The sequence below is a fragment of the Mobula hypostoma genome, chromosome 2 (assembly GCF_963921235.1).
Source record: "Mobula hypostoma chromosome 2, sMobHyp1.1, whole genome shotgun sequence".
NCBI classification, from domain to species: Eukaryota; Metazoa; Chordata; class Chondrichthyes; order Myliobatiformes; family Myliobatidae; genus Mobula; species Mobula hypostoma.
Genome location: NC_086098.1, coordinates 154744667 through 154765968, shown reverse-complemented (window position 1 = coordinate 154765968; position 21302 = coordinate 154744667). Strand labels below are relative to the sequence as shown.

At 43.3% G+C, this 21302-nt stretch overlaps 1 protein-coding gene and 1 long non-coding RNA gene across 4 annotated transcripts in view; one reads left to right on the top strand and one right to left on the bottom strand.

Annotated features, from left to right (window-relative positions):
- septin5a (septin 5a) overlaps positions 1-21302 on the top strand; it is a 63236-nt gene that overhangs the window by 13052 nt on the left and 28882 nt on the right. Inside the window, exon 1 of one of the 3 annotated variants that reach the window (XM_063040894.1) lies at positions 20515-20842. The exons of the other annotated variants lie outside the window; for them this stretch is intronic. Coding sequence (XP_062896964.1) covers positions 20753-20842 — 90 coding nt within the window. The 5' untranslated portion in view covers positions 20515-20752. Of the gene's footprint in view, positions 1-20514; positions 20843-21302 lie in introns of those variants that run through there. 3 annotated transcript variants of the gene reach the window in all.
- LOC134342583 (uncharacterized) lies at positions 105-21031 on the bottom strand. Its single transcript, XR_010017044.1, has 4 exons — positions 20980-21031; positions 17200-17298; positions 15043-15102; positions 105-166 (listed from the first exon to the last, which is right to left on the bottom strand). It is a non-coding gene; the product is annotated as an uncharacterized LOC134342583 (long non-coding RNA).

Sequence of the window (21302 nt, the reverse complement as noted above, 5' to 3'; positions counted from 1 at the left end):
ACTCTTGCACCAGGGAAAATATCTTGATATTTACACTGGCTTGCCCCTTTAAAAACATTTCAATAAGTTCACCATTCATTCTTCAAAGAATACAGACACAACCTACTTAGTTTCTCTTGAGCAGCATACATAAATTGCTGGAGGATCTCAGCAGGTCAGGTGGCATCTATGGAGAGTAATAACAGTCAATGTTTCAGGATGAGACCCTTCATCAGGATGAGGGAATGTCCCAGGAACTTGGGACAAGGAGGCAGGTTGTATGTAGGATGCTTAGAGCCAAAATGGATTGGGTTGCCCAGGTTAAGTTTATGTGGATAAATGTGAGTTTTCTACTTTGGTTCTAAGTAGAGAAAGGCATTATCTGAAATGATGATAGGAAAGGTGCATTGAGATGTGGGTGACATTGTACACAGTCACCGACAGAAAGCATTCAGTAGCAGCCAGCAGTTACGAAGCTAAATCTTATATTGACATTTATTGCAAGGGGACTTGAAAGCAGGAGCAAGGATGTCTTCCTGCACTTTTCTGGTCTACTGGTGAGACTTCATTGTCAATTTTTGGTCTTCTGTTCTGAGGAAGGATTTTCTTATGATGAAGGTGGTGTGACAAAGGTATACTGAACTACTGTGATTCCAGGAAGAGCAGGACTGAGCTACGATGAAAGGGTGGGTTGGCCACTGGAGTATTGACAAATGAGAAAGGATATTATAGAATCCTATAAAATTCTAATCAGACTTGAGATGGAGAATCTTACTGATGGCTGGGAGTCCCAAAGCGGCAGGCTGAAGGCATGTGTTTAACAATTTAGAGCTGAGCTCCAGAGAGATTTTACCCAGAGTTGCTGAACCTGTGAAATTATCTACAGATTATTAAATACGCTCATGAAGGATTTGGAATTTTTTTCCATGTCAAATCGCGAGAACAGGAAGAAACAAGACAAATAAGTGAATGATCAGCCACGATTGTGTTGAATGGAGAAGCAGATCTGAAACACCAAATGATCCACAATGGTCTCCACTTGCTATAGTTCCACATTTGTCTCTGTTTTATAAGAGATATTTTGCCTTTAGTTGTTATAGAAAAAGAATCTGATGAATTTATCTTTAAACAAACCTTCCCAGGGGTTGCAGATACATTTTGGAAAACTGAGAGAAGTTGCCTTCCAGATAGCTTGATGGAAGAAATTTATTTGTTATTTTTCCCAGCCAAGAGCTCTTCTCTAACAGTACAAACACAGAAAGGAATGAGAAAAAGTGGATCTCTCTGTGAATATGGCAGCAAGTGTAGGATTATTTAGAGTATGCCCATCCATTCATTGTGTCCCAGTCCTGCATGCTGAATACAGATATCCAGGTGCCTTTCCCAATACCATTCTCAAATGAATGTTTCTTAGCCAATGGTGATAGGCACAACCTTATGGCTAGAGACACCTAGTGAAGCTGCTGAACCCATTCATGAGGCATTAGGTGCAACAGAGTAAGTGTGCTACACTGTCACAGAAATTCACTTGTTTTGACACTCAAGAAATTATTACATTATTATCTATAACGGATGGAATGATTTTCTTTTTCCTTGGACTCACAGCTCCACTTAGTAAGGATTTGTATATTCCACACAATTGAAAAGAATCTGGCTTATCCTTACTCTGGCAGCAATTATCTATTTCCTAAGTCCCTTGTAATTTTGTTAAACCTCAGTCAAGTGCTCTCTCAGGCTTCTTCACTGCAGGGAAAACAAACTCAGTCTATCCAGTCAGTACTTACGATGGAAGTGTACCCCATTGTCACGAGTACAGGCAGTATTGAAAGCAACTGAAGGAGAAGAGCAATAAAGGCAGGGTGGCTGTATTGTAATAAGTTTGTCTTGAGCAAACTCCCCCAGGAGAAGGAACAGCAGTCATTCCCTGTGAAAGTACGTTAGCTCTGTTGTCATAGACTCTTGGAACAACTGCTTTACTAATGTTATCATTCTTATAAAAGTTGACGTGGTCCTGTAACAACTACACTCCACAGCCACTTTATTAGGTATCTCCTGCACCAACTAAAGTAGACACTGAGTGTCTGTTTCTGTTTATGGTCTTTTGCTGCTGTAGCCCATCCACTTCAATCCAACTTGTCTAGCACCAACAGTCAAAGTGTCTTAGATCTCATTTCTTTGTCATTCTGATGCTTGGTCTGAGTAACAACGCAACCTCTTGACCATGTCTGCATGCTTACATGAATTGAGTTGCTGCCATATGATTGGTTGATTAGATATTTGCACAGGTGTACCTAATAAAGTGGCCACTAACTGTATATCTCCTGCTTTGGTCAGGAAAATGGAAGTAGATGCTTTCCTTGGCTTTGATGCTGTTTTACAACTTACTTAACCATCTCACTCAGGAGTGGCACGCTCACATCTCAATGAGGAGACGAGAGATTCAGGCTGCACGTTAGAGGCCTGAATACGTAATCCAGGTGGAGACCAAATGTAGTGCTGTCATGCTGGAGATGCCAGAGTCAGATTCAATGATGAACCATCTCCTTACCTTCCTATTCTGATCAGTGCTCAGGACGCAATGGAGCATTTCGACAAGCAGGCCAATATCAGTACTTGAAACAACATTGTTCAAATCTTCAGTACTGTGCAAAGGTCTTAGGTGCATATATATTGCTAGGTTCCCCAAGACGATTGCACAGTACTGTATTTGTCAACGTGGAGCAGAAAGTGAGTTTGTAAATCTGGCAGGAGCAAAGGATGTTTGGAATGGCAAGTGTAGAGTACCAAGGGAGGGGTGTGAGACATGTGGCAGAGAAAACGTGCCAGGGAGACACACCCAGCTCTGAGACACCAGGCAAGACAATTTGATTCCAAACAGCTTGTTTATTGATCATTACAGAATGTCTCTCTGATGCTTCCTGTTCCCTCCACTCTCCTTTTTTCCCAAGCGTGATTCCCCCTCCCTGCCTCAGTCCACAGTAGAGCCCCATATCGGAATCAGGTTTATCCTCACTCACATGTGTCATGAAATTCGTTTTTTTTTTCTGTGTGGCAGCTGCACAGTTCAATATATAAAATTATTACAGTACTGTGCAAAAGTCTCAGTCACCCTAGCTATATATTTACATTCATACTGAAGACTCTTGCACAGTACTGCAGGTTGTTCACTGCTTGAGGGAACTTGCTGCCTCCAAAACTTCTGTCATGATTCCTACATCACGACATTATCCATTGGTTGTGAAGCACCTAAAGTTATGAAAAACCCCAGGACAAATTCACCACACTGCTGTGCAATTACTAGAGTTGGGTATGACGTTCTCTTCAGGTATTGTATTTTGGTGGGTCCTCAGGAGGCTGTGGAGGTTGCTCAGGATCCACAGATTCTGGTGCAGTTTGGGCAAGAGTAAGTGGTGGTTGTTGATAGTGGTTGGGTCCTTTGGTTGTTCAATCTCCCCTTTTGCAGCTGCCACAGTGGAGGTCGTTCTCATTACCACGCTGTATCCCCGTGTCAGAGAACAGGATTTGAATTATTCAGTGACTGAAACACTGGACTAGATGGAGAATGACACAGTGGGTGGGTATATCAGCACAAACATCCCTTGGGGAGATGGGGATGGGGGAGAAAGCATTTTCGCCATTCCCAGAAGTATTTCTATGTTATGTTCTGACATAAAAAACCTTTGCTGCTCTACCTCAAAGTTTGAATCTATGAAATGATATGCTGCTAATTAATTATTCCTGAGAGTTTAAAATAATTACTTTGTTTTCCTTTCCTTTCTGTTGCTTTGTTCTGTTTCAATAATGCAATCTGATTTCCTTGCCCATTATACCTGTTTTTAAATCCCATTGACAGGGATAGACTATTGCTTGGTTGAGTGTATTATCCACAAAAACTCTACTGAACATGTTGTATTCAGACAGCAGTCTGCTGCCCAGAATGTCTAAGCAGGAGTAAGAGGGAAATTAATCTAGCAGATGGAATCTCCCTGTGGCACCACCCTCTGGGCCACAAATGTGGAAACTTGGTGTTACAGAAGCTGCAAAGGCTCGTGTAGCAGAAGTGGATGTGGCAAGGCGGTTTCTCAGCAGCTACACTATCCTGTGGCTTCCTCTTGTGGAAATGACTGGACATTGCAACCTAATCCATTCCTTGTTTCTGGGATGAATGGGAATACTAACACTTTATTACTTTATAATGTATTTCTGTTGGCACTTGGGGGTTGAAATTGGTATCTAAAAGTTCAAAGTAAATATGTTATCAATGTATATTTCACCATATACAACTCTGAGATTCGTTTCCTTGTGGGCATTCACAGTAAATCCTTGAAATACAACAGAATTAATGAAAGACAGCATCCAATAGGACAGACAAACCACAATGTGCAAAAGACAGCAAACTGCAAATATGAAATAGAAAAAAATCAATATTAAGAAAATGGGATGAGTCCATGAAAGTGAGTCTATTCTTTGTGAGCACAATTAAGTGATGGGCACATGAAGTTGAATGAAGTTATCCCCACTGATCGTTGAGGGGTTATACCTGTTCCTGCACCTGGTGGTGTTGGTCATGAGGCTCTTGTACCACCTTCCTAATAGCAGCAGTGAGAAGAGAACATGGCCTGGGTGGTGGGGGTCCTTAACGATGGATGCTGCTTTCCTGTGACAACGTTCTGTGTAGATGTGCTCAATGGTAGGGAGGGTTTTGCCTGGTGACAGGTTGGGCTGTATCCTCTACTTTTTGGAGGATTTTCAGTTGAAGGGCATTGGTGCTTCTATACCAAGTTATGATGTAATCAGTCAACAAACTGTCCATGACACATCTATAGAAGTTTGTCAAAGTTTTAGATGTCATCCCAATTCTTTGCAAACCTCTAAGGAAGTGGAGGTGCTGTTGTGCTTCCTTCCTAATTGCACTTATGTGCTTAGCCCGTGGCAGATTCTCAGAAATTATAACTCTGAGGAATTTAAAATTGCTGACTCTCTCCACCTCTGATCCCCTGATGAGGACTGGTTCATGGACCTCTGGTGTCCTCCGCCTGAAGTCAATAATCAGCTCCTTGGTCTTGCTGAAAATGAGTGAGAGATTGTTGTCGTAGCACCACTCAGCCAAATTGTCAACCTCCGTCCTATTTGAATCAACACCACTGATTCGGCCATTGGCATTGGTGTCATCAACAATTAAACATGACATTGAAGTTGTGTTTAGCCTGACAGTCATAAGTATAAGACGAGTAGTAGAGAGGACAAAGCCCACAGCTTTCTGGTGCACCTGTGCTGACTGAGATTGTGGAGGAGATATTGTTGCCGATCTGAACTGACTGTAGTCTGCAAGTGAGGAAATCAAGGATCCAGTTGTATAAGGAGGTATTGAGGCCAAGGTCTTGAAGTTTGTAGATTAGTTTTGAGGGAATGATAGTATTGAATGCTGAGCTGTGGTTGATGAAGAGCATTCTGTGTCTGGCTGTCCAGATATTCCAGGGTATGAAATGGCATCTGCTGTCGACCTGTTTTGCTGGTAGGCAAATTGGAAGTGGATCCAAATTGCTTCTGAGGCAGGAGTTGATATGTTTTATCACCATCCTCTGAAAGCACTTCATCACAGTGGATGTAAATGCTACTGGATGTTAGCCATTAAGGCAGGTTACCACGTTCTTCTTAGGCACTGGTATAAATGAAGCTATCTTGAAGCAGCTGGGTACCTCAGACTGCTGAAGAGAGAGGTTAAAGATTTCAGTTAACACTCTAGACAGTTGATCAGCTATCTGGGTTGGATGGTTTTTGTGGGTTCATCCTCCTGAAGGCTGCTCTCACTTTGACCTCAGAGACTGAGGTCACAGGTTCATCGGGTACTGTGGGAGTTCATAAAGATTCCTCCTTGTTTTGACTGGCAAAGCAAGAATAGGAGGCATTGAACTCACCTTGGAGTGAAGCCTTGTTGTCATTCGTGTTGCCTGGTATCACTTTGTAAGAGGTGACAGCATTCAAGCCCTGCCACAGCTGTCGAGCATCCTCCAGTGACTCAAGTTTGGTCTGGAGTTGCCACTTTTCATGAGAGAAGGCTTTCTGGAGATCATACCTGGACCTCATTTATCTTACTTGGTTGCCTGATCTGAATGCCACTGATCTGGCCCTCAGCAGATTGCGAATCTCATAGTTCATCCAGAGCTTCTGGTTCAGGAAGACTGAATGATTTTGGGGGTCTCACTGCTTCACAGCTACCTTAATAAAGTCTGTGCCAACTGTGGTGAATTCACTCAGATCCTCTGATGAGTCCCTGAACAGGGCCCAGTCCACTGACTCGAAGCAATCTTGTAGCTGCTCCTCTGTCTCCCACGGCCACCTCTTTGTTGTCCAAGTGATCAGATTTCCTGAAGTGCAGTCTAGGCATGGAATGGTAGGTATTCCTGATCATAGTATAGCAGTGGTCTAGTGTGTTGGGAACCCTAGTGCAGTAGGTAATATGCTGATGATAATTGGTATTTTATATGTAGCTCAGCTGATTTCCTCCAGTGATAACTTCAAAGGAGGACCTGAATTGCTACTATTTGCAAGGAACTGAGGATTTGACAGATTATTCAGAAAGACTGGGGTAAATTCTCGCTTGGTACATCGTTATTGGCTGAACTTGGTACTAAATCAGCAGGGCACTACAAATTGCAGCATTGGTGGAATATGTATCCCATGAAGCAATAACAACAGGCTTTCAATTTCTTCTGATCCAGACTGCCTTGATTTAAAGCTCTCATCAAACTCTGCATGGTCTCATGGCCTTGGTACTTCCTACCTCCCTAAACTGCAACAGTCATCCACTTCTTCAAGAATACCTTATTCCAATTATGTCCACTTGTCCAACACCAACTCTTTGTCTTCTGCTATCAGCAACCTCCTGCTATCTGAGACTAAAGACCTCGAACTCCCCCCTCCTGCCCCCCCACATCACTAACAGGGCAGCACGGTAGTGTTAAAGGTGGCATAGTAGCATTAAAGGTACCATGGTAGTGTTAAGGGTCATATGGTATCTTTAAGGGCGTACAGTAATGTACGCGCATCGTAGTGTTAAGGGTAACACTGTAGTGTTAAAGGGCCAGACGGTAGCGTTACGAATAACACAGTGGTGTTAAGGATGACACAGTAACTTTAAGGGTGATACCATAAGATACAGGAGCAGAATTAGGCCATTTGGCCCATCAAGTCTGCCATCCATTTCATCATTGCTGATCCAATTTTCGTTTTTGCCCCAATCTCCTGCCTTCTCCCCATATCCCTTCATGCCCTGACCAATCAACAATCCATCAACCTCTGCCTTAAATATACGTAAAAACTTGGCCTCCACAGCTGCCTGTGGCAAAGAATTCCACAGATTCACCACTCTCTGGCTAAAGAAATTCCTTTCATCTCTGTTCTAAAAGGATGCACCTCTATTCTGAGGCTATGTCCTCCGGTCTTAGACTCTCCCACCACAGGAACCATCCTCTCCACACCCACTCTATCAAGGCCTCTCACCATTCAATAGGTTTCAATGAGGTCACCCCTCATTCTTCTGAATTCTAGTGAATACAGGCCCTGAGCTATTAAATGCTCTTCATATGACAAGCCATTCCATTTTGGATTCATTTTTGTGAAACTCCTTTGAACCCTTTCCAGTTTCAGCACATCCTTTCTTAAGTGGCCTAAAACTGCTCACAATACTCCAAGTGAGGCCTCAGCAGTGCTTTATAGACTCAACATTACATCCTTGCTTTTATATTCCAGTCCTCTTGAAATGAATGCTAACATCACATTTGCCATTCTCGCCACAGACTCAACCTGCAAATTAACCTTTAGGGAATCCTGTATAAATGACTCTCAAGTCCCTTTATACCTCAGTTTTTTTTTGTATTTTCTCTCCATTTAGAAAGTAGTCTACCCTTTCATTTCTTCTACCAAGTGCATGACCATACACTTCCCAACACTGTATTCCATCTGCCACTTCTTTGCCCGTTCTCCTAATCTGTCTGTCTTTCTGTAGCCTCCCTACTTCCTTAAAACTATCTGCCCCCTCACCTATCTTGATATAGTCTGCAAACTTTGCAACAAAGTCGTCAATTCCATCATCTAAATCATTGACATATAATGTAAAAATAATCAGTCCCAACACAGACCTTTGTGGAACACCACTAGTCACTTGCCGCCAACCAGAAAAGGCTCCCTTTATTCCCACTCTTTGGTGCCTGCCAACCAGCCACTGATTTATGTTTGCTAGAATCTTTCCTATAATACCATGGGCTCGTAGCTTGTTAAACAGCCTGATGTGTGGCACCTTTTCAAAGACCTTCTGAAAATCTAAGTACACATCAACCAATTCTCCTTTGTCTATCCTGCTTGTTATTTCTTCAAAGAATTTTAATAGATTTATCAGGCAAGACTTTCCCTCAAGGAAACCATGCTGACTACGGCCTATTTTATCATGTACCATTATCACATTAGTGTTAATGAAGGCACAGTAGTGTTAAGGATGCTATGGTGTTGTTAAGGGTGGGACGGTAGTGTTTAGGGTGGGACAGTATTGTTAAGGGTGGGACTGTAGTTTAAGGGTGGGACGGTTGTGTTAAGGGTGACACCATAGTGTTAAGGGTGGGAAGATAGTGTTAAGGGTGGCTTAGTGGTTACTGCATCACTTTACAATGCCAACTGTTAGATCAGGTTTGAATACTGCCTCTGTCTGTTTGGAGTTTGTACGTTCTCCCTTGATCATGCATGTTTCCACATTCTCAAGACATATGGTTAGGGTTACTGAGCTGTGTCCATTCTTTCCTTGCAGCAGAAACATGGTAACACATACAGGTAACCCAGCACGGTCCTTGCTGATTTGAATTGAGGCAAATGATGCTTTTCACTATGTGATTCGATGTTTCGATGTACACGTGACAAATAAAGTTAATCTTTAAATTTTATCTTTTATCTTTAACCTGTCTCCCCAGATTTCCTCCGTTAAGTCCCTGCTTTAAACTTAACTCATCCTATTTATGAGTTGAGGTCAGATTTTGTTCCATTATTCCTAAAAATGTGTTCACTTTTCCAGAAATGGGCATCACCGTCAAGACCAGTGTACCATGCCCATTCCTGGTTTTTCTTGGGAAAGCGATGATCCATTGCCTTCCTAGACTGCTGAAGTCCTTCCGGTGTAGTTTCTCCCACAATGCTGTTAGATAGGAACATCCAGGATTCAGTTCCAGTGACAATGAAGGATCAGCAATGCATTTACCAATCGAGACGGTGTGCCATTTGGTGGTTAACCTATAGGTGGAGGTGCTCACATGCACTTGCTGTTCTTGCTCTTCTTTGTCGTGGAGTCCAGTAAAGGCTGTCAAAGTGGCATGGGAGAGTAACCATGGTGGATTTCATACTATTAAGCCCCTCAGCACTGGTGACAGAAGGAATGAATGCTTTTGAAGGTTGATTGGGTACCACTCAAATTAGCTACTCAGTACTGGATGATGTTGAACTTCCTAAAGGGTTGGAGCTGCACTTGATGTAGGAATTGCATAAATGAGTGATGGATGGACAGTATGGAGATGCTGGGATGAATAACCTATTTCCGTGGTAGGTCTCCATGACTCTAAAATAGTGAAAGTGCCCCATTCAGCCTCTCTGCATTTATTGTTTTATTCCCCTTTTGTTGCATTTAATACTATCTTGTACTCATGGCAATGGGATACCCTTTCACCGTGAGTAGTGACTGGATAGGCAGACTTTGTTTTCCTTGCAGTGAAGAAGCCTGAGAGAGCACCTGACAGGGGTATACAGAATTACAAGGGACACAGATACCAGTGGATGCTGAGAAACATTTCTCCACAGCAGAGTTATCTAAAACCAGAGGGCATATGTTTAAGGTGAGGGTTAGGGGAGTATGAGGAGACCTGGGGAAACTCTTTGCAACCTGAGAGTGGTTGCAGTGTGGAGCACTGCTTGAGAAGGCAGTGGAAGCAGATACACTCACAACCTTCAAAAAGTATTTTGATGATCACTGTCCCAGCTTCCATCCCACTGTTTTCAGACTCGTGAGTGGACTTCTTGTACAATAAGATGGATCTTGAGCTCACAATCTACCTCGTTATGATCTTGCTCTTTATCGTTTAGTAGCACTGCAGTTTTGGTTTTACACTCTATTCTGCATTGTTATTGTCTTATCTTATTCTAGCTCAATGCACTGTGTATGAACAGTAAGACAAGCTTCTCACCTCACCTTGGTACCTGAGACCATAACAAACAATACCAATACCAGTACTTGAATTGCTAAGGCACAGAAGGCTACAGATTAAGTGGTGGTGAATGAGATTATTATAGTTGGATTTTGATGGCCAGAATGGCCCAAAAAGCCTATTTCTGTGCTGTGTGAATATCTATCACTATTCTTTCTATTGACCCTTTCTCTTAAGCCTCTCATTGTCTTTTCTGATTGTTTGCTTCTCTAAGTACCTTTTGCTTAGCTCCTCCTTTGCCATTTTCTTCTTCTCCTTTGCCTCTTAATTTCATAGCTCTCCCCCTCTTTCATTTTCTTTCTCCCCTGTCCATTTGAAACTCACAGCTGGTAATGTTTTCTTTGGCTCCAGCCTTGTGTGATATCAGAGTTTGGCAGTGGCGAACTCTCATTCAGAAGCAGTACACAGGGGCCCTACACAACGAGGCTGAATAACCTGTATTTATAGTAACAGGATGCCTGACACAGCTTCCCAGTTGCAGGGAGTCTGGGATCAGGGCCCAGCCTGGGAGGTGGACTGCCTCCTGTTCAGCGAGGCTGGTAGGAGAAAATATCAGCAGAAATAAGAGGCGTGGAGCTTCGCACCTCAGTGTAAATGAACAATTAACTCCTTTATCATACAGTCTTCAATTCAGACTTTTTTTGGCTACATATATCAACTTCTGAATGCAAATTCTATGTAGAAGTGTTAGCACTAATGGAAGGAGAGAACCAAGACGCGTTCTACAATTAAGGGAAATCAAACAACTGCAAATAATCTGAAATTAAAACAATAAAATATGCAGGAAACACCCAGCAGGAAAGACAGCAGCTGTGGTAAGAGAAACAGTTTATGTTTCAGATCAGGACACTTCTTGTCATGTACAATTGTCTGATTTTCAGCGGGACACTGAGTAGACTCATGCATGCTAGAGATAATTTCTCCCTGGTACGCAACATGAGGTATGATATGACCTTTCTGCAGTGCTGCTGGCTTAGTCTCACTACACTGTTTGAGATTTAGTTCGTCACTGTTATTGATTCAAATACTTTTTATTGTTAACAGTTTGGTCTCACTTCAATGTTTGTTCAATAGACTTTGAAACTGGCACATTATTGCAGCCTGCCCTCTAGATTCAGATCAAGTTATTTATCACGTGCACATCGAAACGTGTAATGAAATGCATTGTTCACGTTTACAACCAAAACACCCAAGGATGTGCTGGGGCAGCATGCAAGTGTGGTCACACATTCCAGCGCCAACATAGCGTGTCCATACGTTCAGCAGAACAGAACAAAACCAAACACAACAAGCAATAAAATAACAGCAGCAAATCAAGCCCTGTTCATCCATCCTGTCCACTCATGTACTGTACAGCAGAATCTTCCAAACCCAGTCTTTTAGCCCTCAGCCTCCAGTGGAATCTGATTTGCAGCCATCCAGATTTAACAATGGCATTTGAAATTAACGATCCCTTGTGGAATACAGACAACCTCATTAAGGGTGGCCCAATCCAATTGGTAGATTGACAAGTGGAAAATTTTCCAAATCAGGCATGTATCAGTAAATGCTTACTGAATCTGTCAAGCAGGAAAAAAAATTGAAAAAATCTTTGCAGATGAAGCTTCATTGAAGGAGAAAAATTATTTAAACCTTCCAAAAGATGTTTCTCCTGAAGTTCTCTGCACAAGGTAAACCTCATCTAACAGACAGAAAAGAGATATTTTTTTTCATGGAGTTTGCATTGGTTCTGCAGGTCTCCAAATGAAAGTAGAGTGGAAAGACTGAGAGGTGGATATTCTGTGGAAGTCTAGGTTCAATACTAATGACATTAGCTTGCTGGAGCTCCTGGATGGACAGCTAAACCTGAAGCAGAATTAGAAAAGTTCCATCATCATGGAGATAGGTTCCCATTGTAATTAACTTTGACTCTCATTTTAAGGCCAGAAAACCCTTTATGGTCCTGAAGAGTTTGAGAAGGTGCCAGGAAGAGAAAGAAGCCCAAAGAAATACACACAAAATGCTGGAGGAACTCAACAGGTCAGGCAGCATTTATGGAAAGGAATAAACAGTTGACATTTCTGGCTGAGACCCTCATCCCAAGTCCTGATGAAGGGTGTCAGCCCTGAAGTGTTAACTGTTTATTCCTCTCCAAAGGTGCTGTCTGACCTGCTGAGTTCCTCCAGCAGTTTGTGTGTTACTCTGGATTTCCAGCATCTGCAGAATCTCTTGTGTTTAAGAAGCCCAAAGAGATAAGTATTGTGTTTATCATAAAACAAAAGTAAAATACTGCAGAAACTGGAAACTGAATCAACCTGCAGGTTTAACTCTGCTTCTCCCTCCACACATGTTGCTCCCCTTCATTTTGTCTTCTCAGACAATCCATCAGAATCAGGGATGACTTGTTCCACTCATATTCTATGGGTTCTGAGGTCGATGATGTGGCCAGTATAGGAAATGCAGATACTGGATCAGGTGATGGAGTTGGAGAAAAGTATTTTGTGAGGTGGTGCCACCTTCCACTGTTTACACCCGGGCTTCTATGAGCTTCCAACACAATGCTTTCAATTTCTTAACTGAATATTTGAAACATTTTCTATAGTGATTTCAAACTTCTACTAGTCAGCAATGTCTCAGTTGAAAGAGCTCTTGCCGCTGTGTGGGAATATTCTGTGTTCATTCAAGAGGCTTCACACAGAGCCAAGGCTGACATCATCAGTGCTTTAGTTAAATATTAAGCAGAGGTTTTCTCAAGGGAATCCAACAGATCTTCTCTATGGACTGAGTTTTGCTGAGTTTTGAATATTGATGACTCGCCCAGGGATATTGACTATTTGGTATTTTCTCTGGGAGCTTCCCTGTAAAGCAGCAACAGCTATTTCTCCAACCAACACACACCAAAGTTGCTGGTGAACGCAGCAGGCCAGGCAGCATCTCTAGGAAGAGGTACAGTCGACGTTTTGGGCCGAGACCTTTTGTCAGGACTAACTGAAAGAAGAGCTAGTGAGAGAATTGAAAGTGGGAGGGGGAGGAGGAGATCCAAAATGATAGGAGAAGACAGGAGGGGGAGGGATGGAGCTAAGAGCTGGACAGGTGATTGGCAAAAGGGATATGAGAGGATCATGGGACGGGAGGCCTAGGGAGAAGGAGAGGGGGAGGGAGGGAAGACCAGAGGGATGGGCAAGGAGTATAGTGAGAGGGAGAGAGAGAGAGAAAAAGGGGGGAGAGAGAGAGAGAGAAAGTATATATATATATATAATAAAAAATTTTTCTCCTAATTTCTCCTACTTCTCCTAATGTTTGTGCTCTGGCTAAAACTTCACAGCTGGTTTGGAATTGAAGTGTAAACCAGCCTGAACTCACTTAAACATCTGGTGCTTTTAAAGGTGGTATAGCCATTTTCATGTCTTTTTGTAGTGGAAATGCTGGTGCCTGGTTAAAATGGAACAACAAGTTTCACAGCTGATTAAGGTGGAACAGCTCATTTGATGTCAGGTTAAGGTAGATTCAGGTTAAGGCAGAGCAGGTCGTCTGATGTCTGAATGGCTAATTTGGTACATTACTATTCTGGTGTGGTATACTTAAAGTCTCTATCCTTGTGACTCCAGGGCTGTGGCGAGAATGGCTGGATTTAGTCTGGGCTTGGGTCTTGGGATGCATAGAGTTGCACTGTTAAAGGTTGATTTCAAAGGAAATCCCCTCTTTCAAAAGGAAGTTTGCATCTTATGAAGTTTATTTTCCTTCTACTGCTTTCTAAAAAAAAGTCAAGGGGAATACTAACAATTGCCTTGGAAAGGGTGGCCTGGAATGGTAGAAGAGGGAAGAATCGCCTTCTGCTTCATACTAGGGCAGGATAGGGACTGTCAACCAGCAACAATCTGATGCATGATGCATTATCTCTCGACAGAACGATTAATATCCTTGGGACTAGGCAGAAAAATAGTTTGGCATAGACTAAAAACGCAAATAGTTTGGCATAGACTAGATGGGCTAAAGGACCTGTTTCTGTGCTGTGGTGCTCTATGACTCTGTTACTGAATCGCTGTGGCAGTCTTGTCCTACTGAGATGGAGAAGCCAGTGCTTTTTATGTTTGTTGTTCACATCCCAGTGATTCATTGACAGAAAGTCCCACAGTGGATTAGGTAAAGCTTAGGATGAGTAGTGTCATCTGCATTAATGAAAGTCTGTCGCTATTGGAAAAACTGACAGTGAACAGTAAGCTCCCTGTGGAATGGTACCCACAGCTAGGGCAAGGATCCAGGATGGAGGAATAGTTTGGAGTGGGCAGACAAGAGTTCTGTGGGGAGAAAATAGTCTAGCCGTTCATATTAGGAATGGGCACAATATGCTGCCCTTGACAGCACTAACCTGATCCATAGAAAATAAAACAAAATGAACTCCTGAAGTCCAATTCATTGTTTCACATTTGAGCTACAGTAATGCTCAGGACAGCTCCAATTACAATGGACCGTCACCTTGGCCAATCTAAACTTAGTTGGTGGATTTTTTAGGCCTATGATTTTATTTTTTCAATTCATCTCAATTTCTTTTAGAGGTATTTTGTTTGTCATGTATCCAGGCTTCTCCAACGCAAAGTTTGCCTGGAAAAGTGTGGTGGTTTTACTCTGTGAGAGCAGCCATTCATTAATTTTCAAACTAAAGCATTTCTTTCAGAGAACTATATTTGGCAGTTTGGAAGTGATTCCAGACACCTGAAGTCTTCCAGCTTCAAAAACCAGCCACCCATCTTTGTGAAAACATAATTAAATTGAATGTGTAGCTACCTGGTCAACAGTGTTAACAACTCTGGAGACCACAGTCTCTTTCTCCAAATGCCCTTACCAGTCTGGAGTCTTGCTTCGCATGTTGGAAATAGCAGTCATTGCTTACATGAGGGAGTGACTGTAAAAAATGAAAATGTTTTCATAACATTATCAGACCTACCATAGTATTTTCCAACTTGCATTCACACTTCTGTACTTGGAGTGATGATGCTTGTAATGATTATCTGGCCTTTGAACCTTTGCTTACTCAAAATATCCTTGCCCCCTCCCAAGCCCTCTCCCCCATCACCCCCCAAGCATGCTGATCTATCCAGGTTCCAAGATCCAGCAGCCTGTTTGGGGAATGAAATGGATTGTGGCAAGATTATTGTAAACGGGCGGTTAACGGTAGGTGCAGACATGGTGAGACAATCAGAATCAGGTTTATTATTACTGGCATGTGTCGTGAAATTTGTTAACTTAGCAGCAGCAGTTCAATGCAGTACATGATGTAGAAGAAGATTGTTGTAAATGGGCGGTTAACGGTAGGTCAGACATGGTGAGACAAATAATGCAAAAAGGCCCGAAAGGCGGCGGCCAAACGACAGAGAGCGGAGAAACTAAAGAAAAGGGCAGGGAACCACACAGCCTCCGGTACCCTGTTATGATTCAATAAACATCTCATTTTTAATGTTCTCACCCTAGAACTGAAGTTCTTCCATGACTTCTCCCTTTACTGATTCCACTTCCCCGAATCCCCGTCTTCTATGAGCTTTACATTCTGCCAATTCCACCTTCTTCAGCAGCACTAAGTTTTCGTTGCTTTACTGGGGCTCCACAAGGGACTGTCTTATCTCCCTTTCTCTTCACCATTTACAGCTCGGACTTCAGCTACTGCACAGAGTCTTGTCATCTTCAGAAGTTTTCTGATGACTCTGCCATAGTTGGATGCATCAGCAAGGGAGATGAGGTTGAGTACAGGGCTACGGTAGGAAACTTTATCACATGGTGTGAGCAGAATTATCTGCAGCTTAATGTGAAAAAGACTAAGGAGATGGTGGTAGACCTGAGGAGAACTAAGGTACCAGTGACCCCTGTTTCCATCCAGGGGGTCAATGTGGACATGGTGGAGGATTACGGATACCTGGGGATAGGAATTGACAATAAATTGGACTGGTCAAGGAACACTGAGGCTGTCTATAAGAAGGGTCAGAGCCGTCTCTATTTCCTGAGGAGACTGAGGTCCTTTAACATCTGACGGACGATGCTGAGGATGTTCTATGAGTCTGTGGTGGTCAGTGCGATCATGTTTGCTGTTGTGTTCTGGGGCAGCAGGCTGAGGGTAGCAGACACCAACAGAATCAACAAACTCATTCGTAAGTCCAGTGATGTTGTGGGGATAGAACTGGACTCTCTCACGGTGGTGTCTGAAAAGAGGATGCTGTCTAAGTTGCATGCCATCTTGGTCAATGTCTCCCATCCACTACATAATGTACTGGTTGGGCACAGGTGTACATTCAGCCAGAGACTCATTCCTCCGAGATGCAGCACAGAGCGTCATAGGAAGTCATTCCTGCCTGTGGCCATCAAACTTTACAACTCCTCCCTTGGAGGGTCAGACACCCTGAGCCAATAGGCTGGTACTGGACTTATTTCCTGGCATAATCTACATATTACTATTTAATTATTTATGGTTTTATTACTATTTAATTATTTATGGTGCAACTGTAATGAAAACCAATTTCCCCCGGGACCAATAAAATATGACTATGACATTGGCAGCTGTAGATTTGGCTTCCTAGACCATGGGCTCTGTTTTATCTTTCCAAACCTTCTAGCCTCTCTTTATCCACTGAAACCCCGCTTGAGGCCCATCCCGTGTCCAACCTTTTGAAGATCAATCTTAATGCCCTCCCCCCCCCCCCCCCGGTTTGGGGTCACCCTAAGTTTCATTCTACACCAGTAATGTCACTGTGCTGGTAATGTTTGTGCAGTGGCGAGATCTGGTCAGCATTTCTGTGGAGCTTGCTACATGAGAAATTGCAGACACCTGCCTGTGGCCCATATTGAGAGCCTGCTGATCAACTGACAGTGACATCATACAGCTGACACAAGCCTGATGTGTCAGTATGAGATGAGACACAAGTATGTGCAGAAGAAAAATGGTTCAACTTGAGATGCTGGCTTTAACATTGAAGTGAAAATCTGAACAAGGTTAAGCCTAATCCATGCTTACCTTAGTCACTTGTTGGGTTATGGTGTAGGTTTGTTATTTTCCTTGTACTCCTCTTGTAGTTTTTCTTTCCTGTAGTTGCTTGTATTTTGTTATAATCCCCTATATAAGACATATAATTATTCAGTGAATTTTCCAGCAGTTATGGTACAACTGCTTCTGTATTTTTCTAGAAACTTATTAGTTTTCTGTAACAGGGGTTACACCACTTGAATCTGGCTCTTTTATAGGTTAATTGTTATCTTTAGAGTTCTGTTATCTTTAGTCTGGGTATGGGACAACCACAACTGCTTTTTTTTTTCCTTTTCTTCCCTTGGCTCCTGTGCACCGTGAATGCTCACACTCTGAGTAAATATAAGATAGAGGCATAAATACTTCGATATTGTAAGAGTCAATGGATGTATAATTAGTGAAATGATGTGGCACTGCCAGATCTTAACTGAATGGCAAAGATATAATGAGGGGCTGAATTGTCTTCTATTCCTTATGTTGTTATTTTCGGGGATGCACACCCAAACATTCCGCTACTTCCCTTGTTGCAACGGTGCTCTCATGTCAATCAGAAACATGGGGTGTCATTTCGTATCTAGAAATACATCACATATATATCCACAACACTTCACATACATTCAGTCTCCTCAACAACTTGCAATTCCCTGGCCCTGATCACCTCATTTTCACCATGAATGTCCAGCCCCTTTGCAGTTCTATCCCCCATCAAGAAGGCCTTAAAGCTCTCTGCTTCTTTCTCGACAATAGGCTCGACCAGTTCCCCTCTATCACCACCCTCCTCCATCTGGCAGAAGTGGTCTTCATACTCAGCCATTTCTCTTACGGCTCCTCCTACTTTCTCCAAACTGAAGGAGTAGCCATGGGCACCAGCATATGCCCCAGCTATGCCTGTCTGTCCATCAGCTGCGTGGAACAGTCCATGTTGTGTGTCTTCCCTGGTAATGCTTCCCAACTCTTTCTGCGCTACACTGGTGACTGCACTGGTGCTGCTTAATGCATTTATGCTGAGCTCATTAATTTCATCAACTTTATCTCCAACTTCCACCCTGTCCTTAAATTCACCTGGTCCATTTCTGACACCTCTTTCCCCTTTCACAATCTCTGTCGCCATCTCTGGAGACAAACTGCTGACCAATTTCTTTTATAAACCTACCAACTCCCACAGCTATCTGACTATACTGCTTCCCACTTTGTCTTCTGTAAAAATACTATTCCTTTTTCTAAGTTCCATCATCTCTGCCACATCTCTGGGTGAGGCTTTCCTTTCCAGAGAATCAGAGATATCCTTCTTCTTCAATCTTTAAAGAATGGGGGTTCCCCTCCTCCATCATTGATGCTGCCCTGACCTGCATCTCATCCATTTCCCAAACAGCTGCCTTCACCCCATCTTCCTGATGCCTTAGCAGGGATAGAGTTCCTCTTGTCCTCATCTACCACCCCATGAGCCTTTGCGTCCAGCTCCTCATTCTCCACAACTCTGCCATGTTCAACAGGATTCTACCATGAAACATATCTTGCCTCTCACCTTCCACTCTTCGCTTTCCACAGGAATTCCACTCTCTGCTTCCCCTCTGACATTCCCTTGTCCATTCATCCTTCCCCACTCTTAAGACCATAAGATATAGGAACAGAATTGGCGAGAGCCAATGCAGAAGGGTGGACTGTTTTGTTGAACATCTTCACTCCATCTGCAAAAACTATGATTTCCTGGTAGCCAACCATTTTCATTCCAATCCCCATTCCCATCCTGTACCACCACGATGAGGTCACTCGCAGGTTGAAGGAGCAAAATCTCATATTCTGTCTGAGTAACTTCCAACCCAATGACATGAACAACAATTTCTCCAGCTTCTGGTAACTTTTCTCCCATTTTCTTAACTCTTCTTCATTTCCCCAGTCTGCCCCCACCCCTTTTACCTCTTCCCCTCAACTGCCTATCACCTTCCATTGGTGCCCTGCCTCCTTCCTTTTCTCCCCGGTCCAATTTCCTCTCCTATCAGATTTCGTTTTCTCCAGCTCTTTATCTTTTCCACCTATCACCTCTCAGCTTCTTAACACTTACCTCCTGCACCCACCTGGCCTCACCTATCACCTTCTAGCTTGTAGTCCTTGCCCTCCCCAACTTCTTATTCTAGCTTCTTCCCCCTCCCTTTCCAGTATTGATAGAGTCTCATCCTGAAATGTTGACTGTTTATTCATTTCCATGGATGCTGCCTGACCTGCTGAGTTCCTCCACCATTTTGTGTGTATTGCTCTGGATTTCCAGCATCTGCAGAATCTCTTGTGTTTATAAAAATGTATACCTTTCTTTGTGGGCACGTAGCCAAGTGGTTAAGGCATTTGACTAGTGACCTGAAGGTCACGAGTTCGAGCCCCAGCCGAGGCAGCATGTTGTGCCTTTGAGCAAGGTATGTAACCACACATTGCTCTGCGACGACACTAGTGCCAAGCTGTATTGGCCCTTGCCCTTCCCTTGGACAACATCAGTGTGGTGGAGAGGGGAGACTTGCAGCATAGGCATCTGCTGGTCTTCCATACAACCTTGTCCAGGCCTGCGCCGGGGAGAGTGAAGACTTTCCAGGCACAGATCCGTGGTCTCGCAAGACTAACGGATGCCTTATATATATATATATATATACACCTTTCTTTCAGTGCCCCTCCAAAATGTATAAGACTATAAGAGCTAGGAGCAGGATTAAGCCATTTGATCTATCAAGTCTGCTTTGGCATTTGATAATGGCTGATTAGCCCCATTCTCCTGCCTTTTCCCCTTAAATTTTGACGCCCTTACTAATCAAGAATTTATCAACCTCCGCTTTATATATCCTAAATAACCTGGCCTCCTTTAGCAGCTCATTTAAACGGAAGAAGTTGATGGAAACGTTGTTTTTCTCCCCCAGAACTGTGGCAATATCTAAGTGTAAATGGACGGAGCTGGGGGCGAAAGAGTTAACACGTTTGTCCGTTGAGGCTACACAGTACTTTTGAAGAGCTGCTGCTGATTGAGTTAATCTCACCGTGCCAGGATGAGGTGGATGAATGGGTTAATGCCCTCCGCTGGAAAGCACTGTCCCAAAGTTTACTGCAATTGGGAAGGATTATGAGGGAAGTAGAGGGAAATTCACGGAGAATTATTTGATTCAAATTCCGTTAGTTTTCAGCTGAAGTGACTGTTCTGTGAATAATATTTCCTGCCATTCAGATCAAGTTGTGATTGTTGGGAGTCATTCTTTTTCCTGAGTTTTCTGATTAATGAAAGAGACTTAAAATAAGTATTGGATACCACATCCCGCCAGAGTCCCACATTTCAGAACCCTTGGAGCTCAGATTTGAGGAAGTCTGTTTGGACGAAGTCTGTGGCTGTCACCCCACCCCCGCTCCCGATGAATACATAAAGCAGGAAATTCCAGGTCTCTTTTCCTTAGTCCAGCCTTTCCCTTGGACCGTTCATTTGCGATTAGCACAGGAGAGCTTCACCGGAGACTGTTGGTGGGTGGTGAAGTGGGAGGTCACCCTGCAGGTGAGCAGAGATCTAATATCTGGCATGGATACCATCATCATCCAGAAGCGACTGGTGGAGCGACTCCTCTCTCCCCGGAGCGGATCTGAAAGGTGTCAGCGTACGCGGCTGAAGGTACAGTACAGTGACATTTGGGACGGTTTACAGCGCAGGAACAGAAGGTGTTCACCGTGCAGAGGAACTTGCAGGCGAAAGGTGGGGGCTGGGGAGGCTTCACTTTGCTTTCTGTGTAAATGATTCCTGTGACTCACCCAGTGGGAATGAAGGAACGGTTGCTTCAGCTGGACCGCAGATCCTGACGACAGATACTCTGACAGAACATGACGTTCAGTAACACTTTGAATTCATTCAGTGACGCTGGGTGTTACTCAGTTCCCTTAGATCAGTGACACTGGTTATAACTAAGAGTCTCAGGACCCGTTCTGTTAGTGACATCATCCAGGCCGTGCTTTTTTTCTCTCGCTCCTGCCATCAGGAGGAGGCACAGGAGCTTTAGGTCTAACATCACCAGGGTCAGGAACAGTTCTAACCCTCATTCTCCTGAACCGGCATGGATAACTTCACTCACTTCAAT